We start from the raw sequence: 12,896 nt of genomic DNA on the forward strand, positions 1-12,896 counted from the left end.
ATATATATATATATATATATATATAGGTAAATTTATTTTTTAAACCTTCTATGAGGGGAATATTAAATGCATTTGTTTAATGCACTTTCACTTTTATAGGTGACATCGTAGTGTGTACATTCGAAGCATACTGCAGGGACTGCGACTACTGTATGAGCCCAAAAACAAATGTGTGCCGAAAACAGCCAGTGAGTTTGATTTTTTTTTATCTTTGTCTACTATGTTGTAACCAAAAACTGTTTTTTTTTTTATTCTCTTACTTAGAGTCGAATACACTCTGTAATGAAAATATTGGTGAATAAAAAAATAATGCGTATTAGTTATTATATAAAGTGTTCCTTAATTAATTTTGGTCCCAGATTTCACCATAAAATTTTTCGATTTGAATTTGCTTATCTTTCAACATAATAAAGCAACAGCTCTTCAAAAAAGAACTATTAGTTCGAAAAATCTATTAAATGAAAACCGGTACGTCATAAAAATCAGAACTTCGGAAACTAGAAGTTATTTTTCACGAAGCATCAAAATTAGCAACAAATTTCGTTCGCAGATCGTGATGTCAACTTTATTTTCCAAAAAAAAAAAAAAATATTATCAAAATAACCACCTTTTGCACTAACAAAGTTGTGGAATTTAAAAACTTGATTAATAGACTCGCGTGCAAATAAATATACTGGAATGGTCAGACATCCAGCAGAAGGCAGTTATTTTCAGCCATCTATTGTCCTCAATTTCAAACTTTTATGAGAATAAAAACTGGTTTGCTAAACAGATCCCTGAAAACAGTACATCTATTTTTATTTTCTTCCGTTTTTCTTTAATCGATTTTTTATATCGTTGGTTATTTTTTTGCCTTCCTGCAACTAAAAGTTAACAGTTTTATTAATTTTCCAATGAATACTCTTTTTTACTTCAATTTATTTATGCTAATTTGATTTAAAAAGTTATTTATGTTGTATTTATTAACAGAGAAACAATCTGCAAATGGATGGTACCTCTCGTATTGCAGCCAAAGGGAAGAAATGCAGTCAAATGGGTTCCTTAGGATTATTTTCTGAATATATCGTAACATCTCAATTTAATGTTACAAAAGTACGTTTCATCATAGCTTATAATCTAATTAATACTATTTATTTTCTCTTTTTTAAAATAATTTAACGTTACGCAACGTACTCAAAACAGGATACCTTATATATAATAACTTATATCAACCATATTTTGTATATATGTATATGCATGAAGATGAAATACAAAAAATAATTACCTCATACCAGAGCGAAGTCATGAACATGAAATAATGTCAGTATGCCGTGTATATCAGTGCTTCCACTTTAATTTATTTTTAATATATTTCCTTTTCTTAGTTTAGTGCTTCACGAGGTGGTTTTTTAGTTTGCCTTTAAGCTTGTTATTTCATAATAAAAATGTAAACAATAACAATCTCGAGCTCAATACCTGCTTTGGTTCCTGTTAGAAAGTTTGCAACTGCTTACTACAGCTTATTCTGGGAGACGATATTTTCAGACGGATAATTTTGTTTTCAATAAAAGAAATAAACTAGATAATTTCTGAGCTCAAATCTGCCGTATTTCATGAGATATTAATGTTATTAAGTAATTCTGGTGAGCTGGAGGTGAAAATCTGTTTTAGTTATTTATAGATATATTGTTAAAAAAGGTGACATGGTTGCTAGATTTTGAATAACTCGTTTTGAGTAACTCCTGATTTGGCCTCTTTCCATTTGTTTATTACTGTTTGTTCTTGTTGCAAGCTGTGTACCATCTTACGCTAGTGTTAGCACCTTTAGCATTGTGAGCGCAAGTATTGTTAGCATTATAAAAACAAATAATAAGTAATCAAATACCACGTTTGCAAGATTCTCAAAACACAATGATCACGTTGTGAGCCAACTAGCTTTAAAATACACCGGAAACAGTAACCCGGAAGTATAGGCGGTATGGAGCTTGCAGCGTCCCCTAGTGTAGAAAACACCATCCATAATTCGCTACTTTCTGGATGATTCTACTGTAGACTTCATAACTGCAAACTTCTACTATAGACTGGATAGCTCTACTGTAGATTAAACCATTATTTGTCTCTCCACGTTGTTCTTTTTCAGCTTCAAAACAATAGGTGTTGAGACAAAAAAAAAATTCCATTTTTGTATTTGTATTTTTTTATATGCTTATGAGTTTTGTTGTTTCATTATTGCCATACTTTTAATAATGATTTTGAGAGATATAAAGAGAAATATTTCGATAATAAAGCACCGATATTAAAATTAGTGGATTTTCCCCTCAATTTTGAAACTTTTATAACTTGTGCTGCAGGTGAACCCTAAAGCCAACCCCAACACCCTTTGTCTAGCTGGCTGTTGTATTCCTACTGGTTATGGAGCTGCAATGAATGCTGGGAAAGTTACACCAGGATCAACTTGTGCCGTTTGGGGTCTTGGAGGAGTCGGTATGTGTGTCATCATGGGATGCCGAGACAGTGGAGCATCTAAGATTATTGGCATTGATCCCAATGCTAAAAAGTTTGAACTAGGTACGTTATGAAAAGCATCTGTTATTAAAAATTAACACATCAAGATTTACAGAAAATTAGCTGTTAGAAAAATGTATTAAGACGTAAGACAGTTAATCAATATCATATTTGAAGCCACCAAATGCTTATTTTGGTCACCCTACAATTTATGAACAAAGCTCAAAAAGTAATAGATCACTTAGATAAAGCATTAAAATATACTCGCTTTAGTGTAATACATTTTAAATAGAAATTAACCAGTTTTTAAGGAACAATAGGGAAAAAAATCTGAAATATCATTTGTGGGGTGAGTTGTTACAGACAATGTCAACTTTCATCTATGAAAAGGTACCCTTGGCGTGTTTATATCGAAGTGAGAGAGTATGTCAAGGGAAGCATGCTCACATCACGTCCGGGTCACCAATGCGGGGTGAGTTGTTACAGACAATGTCAACCTTCATCTATGAAGAGGTACCGCAACATAGCATCGTGTTAACATGTCTTATATACCAGTGAATTGGAATCATGTTTTTGTAGTGGTAGATACACTACACCACTCATAGTTAGTATAAGGGGGTTCGGTACTTTTCGGTTAGACGGGCGCAAGCAAAAAGTTGCCGGAAAATGTAAATCGCAACGACTTTTTATTTTAATTATTTTTAGAACAAATAATAATAAAATGAAATAAAAATAATTAAGTAAAGTAAAAAGAAATTAAAAATAAAATTAGCTAAATTTTTTTTTTTTTGCAACCTGCGAAAAGTATCACGGATTCTAAAACCATGATCTGCATGCTACTAGTGACATTTTACGTTATAACCAACAGCTAAATAACAAAAGGAAAAAAAACAAGTAAACCGCTAACTTACTCCTTCCACAACGGAGGCGGCTTCTTAGTTCAAAAAACTTTAAATCCTACCTGTGAATAGTTTGCAATCGAAGAACTTTACTCATATTTTATTGGATCTTCGATTTATCCTTTCAACCCGAAGAAAAGATAGACTTATGGATATTATAAAAAATATATTTTTTAATAAATCTTCGATTCAAGGTTTAATTTTTTTTATTTATGAAAGTAAATTAAATACACATCACAACATGTTAAAGATATTCTTTTCAATTAATTAAAAGAAATAATTAAGATATTCGTGATCTGAAATGAATAGAGAAAACGTTTTGAAATATGAATATCTCCCATTTCTTGATAATTGATTTTGTTGTGCCACATAAAATTTTTATTCGTCTAGAAATATGAAAGTAATTTTTTCATCTGTTAAGAGTTATCTCTAACTGATTATACTTATTGCAGCCAAACAGTTTGGTGCAACTGATTTTTTGAACCCTAAGGAAGTTAAAAGTGTGCCTGAAACTTTGGCTCAAATGTGCAAAGATGGCGTTGACTATTGTTTTGTCTCGGTTGGAATTCTTTCAGCTATGGTAAGAATTCATAACACATTGGCTAAACTTAGTTTTTGTTCATTTGAATAGTTAAAAAGTTATTCCACGTGTTTCATCAAGCATTTGAGAAAAAATAAAAATATAAAATTAGATTATAGTTCGATATATAGTAGCAACGATAAAACTGTTTTCTATCGAAAATCAGCTCAAGAGAAAAAAAAAATGGTATACCTACAAGTGACGTAGTGAGGGTTTCTCGATTCTGTTTAGTTGTTGAAACGTGGCATTTGTTTAGATTAACAATTGTTCTTTCCTTTATATTTCGAGTATACGAATCCCGTCAAATATCAATTCCATTGACACATTCTATATTCTGTTACAAAGATTTCAATTATTTCACTATATATTTAATACTTATCACAGAGACACGTACGAAACCATGTAGAACATAAACAAACTAATTATGCATCGAATTTGCCAGGTACTCAAAACAAAAGCATATCACGGTTACAATAAAAGACAAAAACAAATAATAAATCTAAGTTAAGTAGAAGGCGTAGAAGAGAAAGAATTATATTTCACTAAATTTGCTGTGAGATACAGCGCTGTGTTTAACTAATTTCTCGTTAATTTGCATTCTGAAATTTAGATCAACTTTAACACGCCATTTTGTTCATGAACGATCAGCTGGTAATTCCACACTTGGCTGGCTTCGACCACAGTGCTGACGTAAAATATCCTCAGCGGTAGACGAATCACAGGTTAGAGCTTCCTTGCTTTCGGAATAACAGTGGAAGGTTTTCGTAGTTTTATAACGCCAACCATATAACGGCAATGCAAATTAGTTCCATCGTAATGTCCTTCACGAAGGCAAAATTTCGTCCAATAGTTGATCCAGAAGTTTCTTGTCTTTTGGGTTCGAAATTACAAGGCTACGAAGTTGAACTTTTGTACTGGTAAACCTGAAATTAGATCTGCTGATAAATTACAGTTATTAAATTAAATATAGAAAACAATCAGCTGACTGATTGTTTTCTATATCAGCTGTGATATTCTTCTTCTGAAGTGCAGTACTCAATTATGTAGGCCGTAGATGAAACATTTAAAAATTAAAATTGGAAAATTTGGATATACGAGGACAAATTTTTAAGGTCCACTCAGTCATGAAATTAATCCGATGTAGCAGTGTATTTAATATACATGTTCATCCTTTCCAACCCAAGCGCGCAATGCATCAACATTGAAGTAAAATGGAGTCTGTCAAGTGTTCGTCTGTATTCAATTTTTTACACTTATAATGCAGCCGAATTCATCATTGAATGAGTAAGTGATAGCAAAGTAGCGTGATAGCGTTGGAACTTGGAAGTAAGACTCTGATTTTCATGATTCAATTAGGCAGGGTAAAAGCAATGATCTTGATTAAAGAGTGAATCAACTTCAACTCTTAATCTTCGCGTGCAGGTCGTTGGGCTACAGAGGCAGGGGTGCCATCCACTCTGCAGAGGATTAAAATTGTGATGGCTTGCCTTCGGATCATCCTCAAGGAAGTTTCCCAGACCGTCTCCAATAGCCTCTTGTGCAGCTCTAGTGCGACGTAAAATAACTAAAACAACAGCTACATAAATTCTTAATTCTGTTCTAGCAATTCATTTGCTGAATGATTCGATTTCTTGATTTTCAACTTTATATTTATTATATTAAGAGCATTTTAGGGTATTTTGGTTCAGGCGACGAACTGTGAACCAACATAGAGAATTAGGTAGAAACACATTCGGTTAACCCTGTTGAGGATATTAGGAAATGAGTGCCACATTTGCACCACACCACGATAATTAATAAAATGATATATTTATAAAAAGAGTGAAAAAATTACATTTCTCAAAATTTATTCAAATTTACGGTATAAAAACGAGTGTTTATCAAAACAAATACCATTTCGCTGTTGTTTTATCGATTCAATTAATTTCTTCACTTCATTTACGGTCTTGAAAAGCATAGCTCACGCTCCCGAATAAAAATGGTGCACGCGTCTATTTTCCGACACGTATCTTTTGAATTAATCTGAAAACTAAGTGTGTCTCATTCATTAAATTTAAATTCTTTTTTACCACTGTTTCTTTAGGAAGAAGCATTTAACTCTAGTCATCCTTATTGGGGTAAGACTGTAATTGTTGGCCTGAATGATACTGGATCGACAATGAAAGCAGGGGTCTGGGAGTTGTTATACGGCAGACAACTGGTTGGCACATATTATGGATGTGAGTATAATGTTAATAATTTTAAAAAAAAAAATTTTGATAATTTCTTAAAAGAATTCTAAAGATCTTTAGATATTAACTTAGCTTGCGTAAGGTAAGAACATTTTTAAGCATGCCTTCCATATTTCTACCTGTTCTGAAAAGAACTTAAACTAAAAACTAAACTAAACTCAGCGGTGAGATATTCTTGACCTTGGGCTCTGGGGTGCAGGAGCAGATGTTCCGGACAGGTGGTCAGCCGAACGCGGAACCCCCAGTGTTTAGTTCCCAAGCATGCTTGGTACTCATTTATTGACCCACTGAAAGGAAAGGCTGAGTCAGCCTTGCCCGGCCCGAGGATCGAACTAGGGACCTGTGGCACGACAGCACGAAGCGCTACCGCTCAGCCACCGGGCGACGAAATGAAAAGAACTTAATCTTACAAATAATCTGCAAATTAAAATAATTTTTATATTTGCCAAAAATTAAAACTTTAGGAAATTAATTAGCTCTAGATTACCTAAGGAAGTCATTTTGACTGCTTTTAATTTCAATTCGAAAAACAAGGATGTATATAATGACACAATTTCTTAGAATTTTATACAACTTATAAACTTTTGATTGTTCATATTTACTAATATCTTGTTATATAACTGTAAATAATATAAAAATATTAAAAATATATTTTAAACAAATTTCCCTACACATTATTTATTCTTTTACAATCCAGTCATTTTGACTTTTTGGGGCAATATAGATATATACTAATTTTCAGTCTTTCTAGCGTTAAAAACTTTTAAAATTTGTTTTTAATGTAAGTTTAAAGCTAATTAATGAATTCATTGTTCTATCATTATATTGTAGATCATTTTATTTATTCAAAATCAATGAGACTTAGAGGATCTTCAAATAAAATTTATATTTGAACTGCTAAAGCAAAGCTCAGATGTATTTTTGTACCAATCAGAACTGCAAAAGATCTTCCGATTGAAACTGCGTTTATAATTCTTCATAGTTTGAATGCACTGCAGCATTTCATTTAGTATAATTTTAATGCAAAAAATATTTTTCACATGCAAAATACTAAATATAATTTGTTATTTTATTATTGATAACGCACATTAGTTTCCTACATGCTTCATAAGACAAACTTAGAACATTATTTAAATAAAATATATATTTTTTGCAGCTTACACGGCAGTTCGTGATATTCCTCATCTTGTTGATAAAGTCTTGAATGGACAAATACAGTTAGAAAAACTGATTTCTCATCGTCTACCACTAGATAAAATCAATGAAGGCTTTGATTTACTGAGAACTGGCCAATCGTAAGTTATCTTACGCTTTAAAAGTTTTCCTGCAAAAATATTTAATAATATAATCATAACATATAATGTATAATTGTATTATAATATAATCATAATGTATAATATTATATACAATTTATAATTATGTTATAATGAAAATATAATGTATAATAATATAATAATAGTGCATAATAAATATAATTATAATATAACTATAATGTATTATAATATGTTTGTTATTATTTATCAGAACTCATGTGTAAAATTATAGTGAATTTAAAAGAGAACGTTTCTGTAAAATTACAGAAGAATATTCAAAGGAGACTCAGTAATATTACAGAAATAAAGTAAGACTCAACTGTAAATCCTGAAAAAAAAATGACCTCATGAAATTTTTCCTCAAAAGTTTCGACTCAACACGCCGCACCGGGTAAATGGATGGCTATTTACAATTGAAGTAAAAAACAATATATTAAAATATCTGAAAGAAAGCCTCTTTAATAAAATTCCCAGCAAAAACCTATAGTTTCCAGAAGTCTGTTAAAGAAAAATTCGTTTTTGTGCGTTCGAGCTAGTTCTAGTACTAGTACACATTCTCGTCTTTTTCCCTGTATTTTTGCAGGAATTTCGGACAGTTAAAATATTTTATAACTTTATTATCAAAGAAAGTCTATATTTTTTGTTATGATCCAAAATGTTGACAACAGTGTCAATTGATGTAATAGGATAATCTATTCTAAACTGAAATATAAATAGTTTTGAAGAAATAATATGTCTAAAGCATCGCCAGGGCAGTTGCAGGGTCAAGCGAAAAATATTTTTACTTATTTATTTAATAACGTGATGGTATCGAGCTGTTGCACATAATCAAAAATTTAAAAATGATACCAATTTTTTGAAATTATCCCCCCTTTTATTTAAAAATAATTTTTAAGAAAAAATAATTTTTAAGAAAAAATAATTAAAAAAGAACTAATTTTTTAAGAGGTTGCGTTTTACTGAAAATAAAAATTATTTTCAAAAGTTGACGAAACATTTAGTTTCTCTCCCCTTAATGCAACTTTTTCATTTGAATTTCAAATGTACATCAAATGAATGAGCTAACTAAAGAGCAGTTGCCATTTCATTTCTAATTTTTATAATAATAATCGTTTTTATTAGAATAATAATCGTTTTTATTAGAATAATAATCGTTATATAATAAAAACGATTTTATTTATAATAATATCGTTTTTATTTATAAAAATATCGCTTTTATTTATAAAAATATCGTTTTTATTTATAATCGTTTTCATTTCTAATCTTTATAATAATAATCGGCAAAAAATATCGTTTTTGAGTAAGCTTCATCTTTTGTAATTTTATTCAAAAATAAGTAAATTTTATTGCTCGGTCGGATAGTTCACTCTTGTAGGTAATAACTGTAGGGGAGAGTGGGGTCAATTGTAACATTTTTTACTTAACTATCTTTAACTTACAAAAAATCCAATATATTATTAGTATTAATTGACAGAAGAGTAAGGTAGATTATCCTCTACTAGAAAAACAATAAATACCTTATTTTAAATGTTATTATATTAGTTATTAACAATTTTTGACAGTTGTGCACTTGTTACAATTGTCCCCACTTACGGGGTCAATTGTAACAGCTCATAAATTCAACTAAAACATAGTTAATTATACGTATTATCATAGTTGTGATATATTTTTTTATTTGATCAAAATAGTAGTGATATTTTAGGAGTAAAAATAATAATGAGCAGAGACCTAAAGGGTTAAACTTTTAACTTTAAGGGGTTACAAATTTTAATTTATGCTGTGAAAGGTGACAAATAAAATAATGCACATGCAACATAATATAAATGATATAGGAAACTATTGGCGTCTCTTAAAGAGTTGAGTAATGGTTTGTAAACGTAAGATTATTTATTTTCAGCTGTTACAATCGTTCCTTTACTTATTGTTGCAATCGTCCCCAAGACGCCATTTCAGCTTCATTTGTTAAAAACAATGCTAGTTAATTAACAAAACAAATTTTTTTATTGAAATGTTAATTAAGGTGTCCACTTACATATTCGGTTAATAATTTTTATTTGTTTAAACAAAATTACTTTGTTACAATATAATATTCTAATACCAAAAAAGTACTTACGTAGCGTGAAAATATCTTTTGTGATGTAACTCTTTCACAAGTACCTAAAAATGGTTGCCAGCAGGGGTGTACATGTAGATTTATTAAATACACCTTGTGTGCCACTTAGGAACCAAATCTAGAACCCGACACTCGAAATTTTTGCTCTGTTACAATCGTACCCTGTTACAATTGACCCCACTCTCCCCTATTCTTTATTTCAAAACGATATAAAAAATACCATTTATAAGTAGATTACAATGGTGAATGTAAGTTCAGTTAATAGTACAAAAATAGTTACAGAAGCATATTTTAAAGTTGAAACACAAAAATTTTTTTTATTAAATATTCCCGAAATTATTGTTTTAGTCAACGGCAGGAAGTAAATTTTAAACAGTCGCATTTTTCATTGGTTTAATACATTCAAAATTCCATCAAAAGTAGTTGTTTTTCGTCTAATTTAACATAAATTTCTTGCTCATTCTTTTAGATTTCTTTCGTTGTCTTCTTTTTAAATATCATGAAAAGAAAATTAACTAATTTGAATTAAAACCTAAATATAAATGCACACAATTTTAAGTGGGCATCGACTTACAATTTTATTTCCTCATGTAATTCAGAACAATTAACTCGAAATAAGAAAAATACATATTTATTAAAACAATTAACTTCACCATTTTACCACCTATGTAAACTTTAAGGCTCGAATCTTTCTATTTACTTTTATTAATTAAAAAATTATATTGAGCATCCATTTAATAAAAATAAATGTTTCTTTCATCTTTCAGGTTAAGGGCAATCATTGATTTTGACATTAAAGCCTAAAGAAGGAGAATTTCTGACTGTTAGTAGACTGTAGTCCAAAGTTACGGAAATCCTTACGTAGCTTATGAACAACATAGAGCAACAGTTTCATTTGAATGTTGATAAAGACTGCTAAGAAAATTCAAGTCATATTGAGTTTTATAATTATAATTTTTCTGTAATCTACATAAATAAACATATTATTTAAAACTTTTCTGATGTTATAATTCTATTAAATTATAATTCCTTAATATATTTTTTTTATCATGAACAACCCTTTTACCCGGGATTTCTTATTATATCTTCATTTTTATCATTCTCTGGATAAAGTTGATGAGCCGATAATCGTATTCACCGCTATTTTGTATCCATAATTGGAGATTTATAAAAAAAAAACTGCAGGAATTCTAAGGAGAAATAATAATGCGTAAATTCAATTAGCGGTATTTAGATGAGTGCCCCCTCAAAATGCTGTGTCATTTGGTAATCGAAAAAAAAAGCAAGCAAATATTATCTAAATTTCAAGAACGATTAAACACGCATACTTCTTCTGCACTATTTGAATGTTCTTTTTACGGTTCACTTTTTTAAATAATTTTCCCGAATTTATTTTAAGCCATATACGATGAAAATTGTCATGTCTGGTACACTTATAAAAACGACAAGAATATAGTAAAATTTACCATTTTTCTGACTATATTGGAACACCAAAAAGCTAGGTAATTGTTAACGAAGCTCTCGATAACGATTTTAGAGAAATTAAGAATAAAATATGAATTTATACGTGTTTAAATTAGGTAAATGTGGTAAAATTTCGTACTTTTATCATAATACTTTGGATCATGGTATAAAAACCATTTATTCGGTTAAATTTACTTTTCAGTTTTATATTTCTAAATATATGTGAGATAATAAGAATTATATTTTTGAAGGTCAGAATTCCCGGTAAACCTTTACCATATAAACAGAAAAATTACCAAATTAATATTTAATATATCGTATATTTCAGTTTTAATAACCAGGATTAAATTTTTTATACCAAAAATGTAATTACCATACAGTATCGCAATTTTGCCAGAATATTTTTCTCCGTGCGTGTCTCCTAATATTTTTACTTATTCTAAATAAAATAAATCTCATTTAATTTTAATATTATTGATTGTTTTGTTTTTAGTATGGCCAATTTCTTAGAATTCTATTTTTTCTTAAATAAATTTTATAATTTCACTTTTTTTTACTTGTAACTGTCTACAAAGGATTAGAATCTAAAGGAAAATTATGTATAGTTCCTATCACTTAACGAAAAAATATTTTTAAATTACAAAGTATTATAATTGCTGTAAGACCAATAGTAACCGACTTACCCCCGAAGGAGTTTGCGGATAAGGGTTTCACCCGTTTGCACGTGAATAAACACTAACAAACTACAGAAAAGTAAAAGTATTAAATTGAAAAGATTAAAACACATAGGAAAAATCCCAAAATTGAAAAAGTAAAATAAAAATAAAACAGAATAAAAATTAAAAGAGCTTAAAACATCAATGTGGACAAAATCAACCGACAATAAAAGCATCAAAAATACAGGTAAAAACATATAAAAGTAAGGTCAGGTGAAACATCAAATGGTAAAATATGAAAAATCACATTAAAAATAAAAAAGACTAAAATAAGCCTAGTGGAATAAATAAAATAGTCGACTAAAAGTTCAAGTGTCTCCCTTTCAAGGCTAAGTGCCTCTAAGATTAAAAATGTTCTAAGGTAAACCAAAGTTTCACTGAGAGGATAACACTCAAAGATGACACCAGGTAAGACAGAGGGTGCTGAATTTGACCAAGAGCAAGATTTCATTTCGAACGTCCCATGTATAATGAAGATGCCAGTTCAAGGGGAGAATAAAGTCATGGAAACGGCAAGTGCCGAAGTAAAATACTAAAAGCAGAAATTTAAAACCAGAAAACCTAAAAGCCGAAAGTTTAAAAATAAAACCAGATAAAATTAGTCAGGTGTGCTCGCAGGGGCAAGCAGATCATCGAGGGTATATTTAAGAATTTCGATGATTTTCTCCCTGCAGTCAATATCAGCATAAAGTTGATATTGAGTGTATTGATCCCATTTTCTGCCACGGATCATCTGGAATTTGGGACAAAATTTTATAAGATGGTCAATGTCTTGTACTCTGCCACAAAATTTACAATTTGCTCGTTTATTGAAGAATTTCTGCGGATATATTCTGAAAACCCCGTGGCCCGTTAAGAATTGGTTTAAATAGAAGTTTGACTGCAGGCGAGTTAGAAATATAATAATATTATGATATATAATTAAAATAATTGCTATAATATTGCAATTATATATCATAATATTATTATAATTCATAAAAATAACCTATACACGCAAATGAAGAAAAATCTGGAATTATTAATCGTGATCTTTCAATATGTGCTGTACAAAATTTACGAATTATTCTTAATAAACTGATCATATTTTTATAGAGAT

General features: G+C 29.9%; 1 protein-coding gene across 2 annotated transcripts in view; it reads left to right on the forward strand.

Moving 5' to 3' along the window:
- Positions 1-10,617, forward strand: part of LOC107446065 (alcohol dehydrogenase class-3 chain L) — a 170,559-nt gene extending 159,942 nt beyond the window's left edge. For both annotated transcript variants that reach the window (XM_071182399.1, XM_016060598.4), the window contains exons 5-11: positions 100-188; positions 970-1,092; positions 2,331-2,547; positions 3,836-3,963; positions 6,047-6,182; positions 7,351-7,489; positions 10,388-10,617. In XM_071182399.1, the coding sequence (XP_071038500.1) occupies positions 100-188; positions 970-1,092; positions 2,331-2,547; positions 3,836-3,963; positions 6,047-6,182; positions 7,351-7,489; positions 10,388-10,424 (869 nt within the window). In that variant the 3' untranslated portion in view covers positions 10,425-10,617. The remainder of the gene's footprint in view (positions 1-99; positions 189-969; positions 1,093-2,330; positions 2,548-3,835; positions 3,964-6,046; positions 6,183-7,350; positions 7,490-10,387) is intronic.
- Positions 10,618-12,896: the final 2,279 nt, after the last annotated feature.

Source organism: Parasteatoda tepidariorum, chromosome 6 (assembly GCF_043381705.1).
Source record: "Parasteatoda tepidariorum isolate YZ-2023 chromosome 6, CAS_Ptep_4.0, whole genome shotgun sequence".
NCBI classification, from domain to species: Eukaryota; Metazoa; Arthropoda; class Arachnida; order Araneae; family Theridiidae; genus Parasteatoda; species Parasteatoda tepidariorum.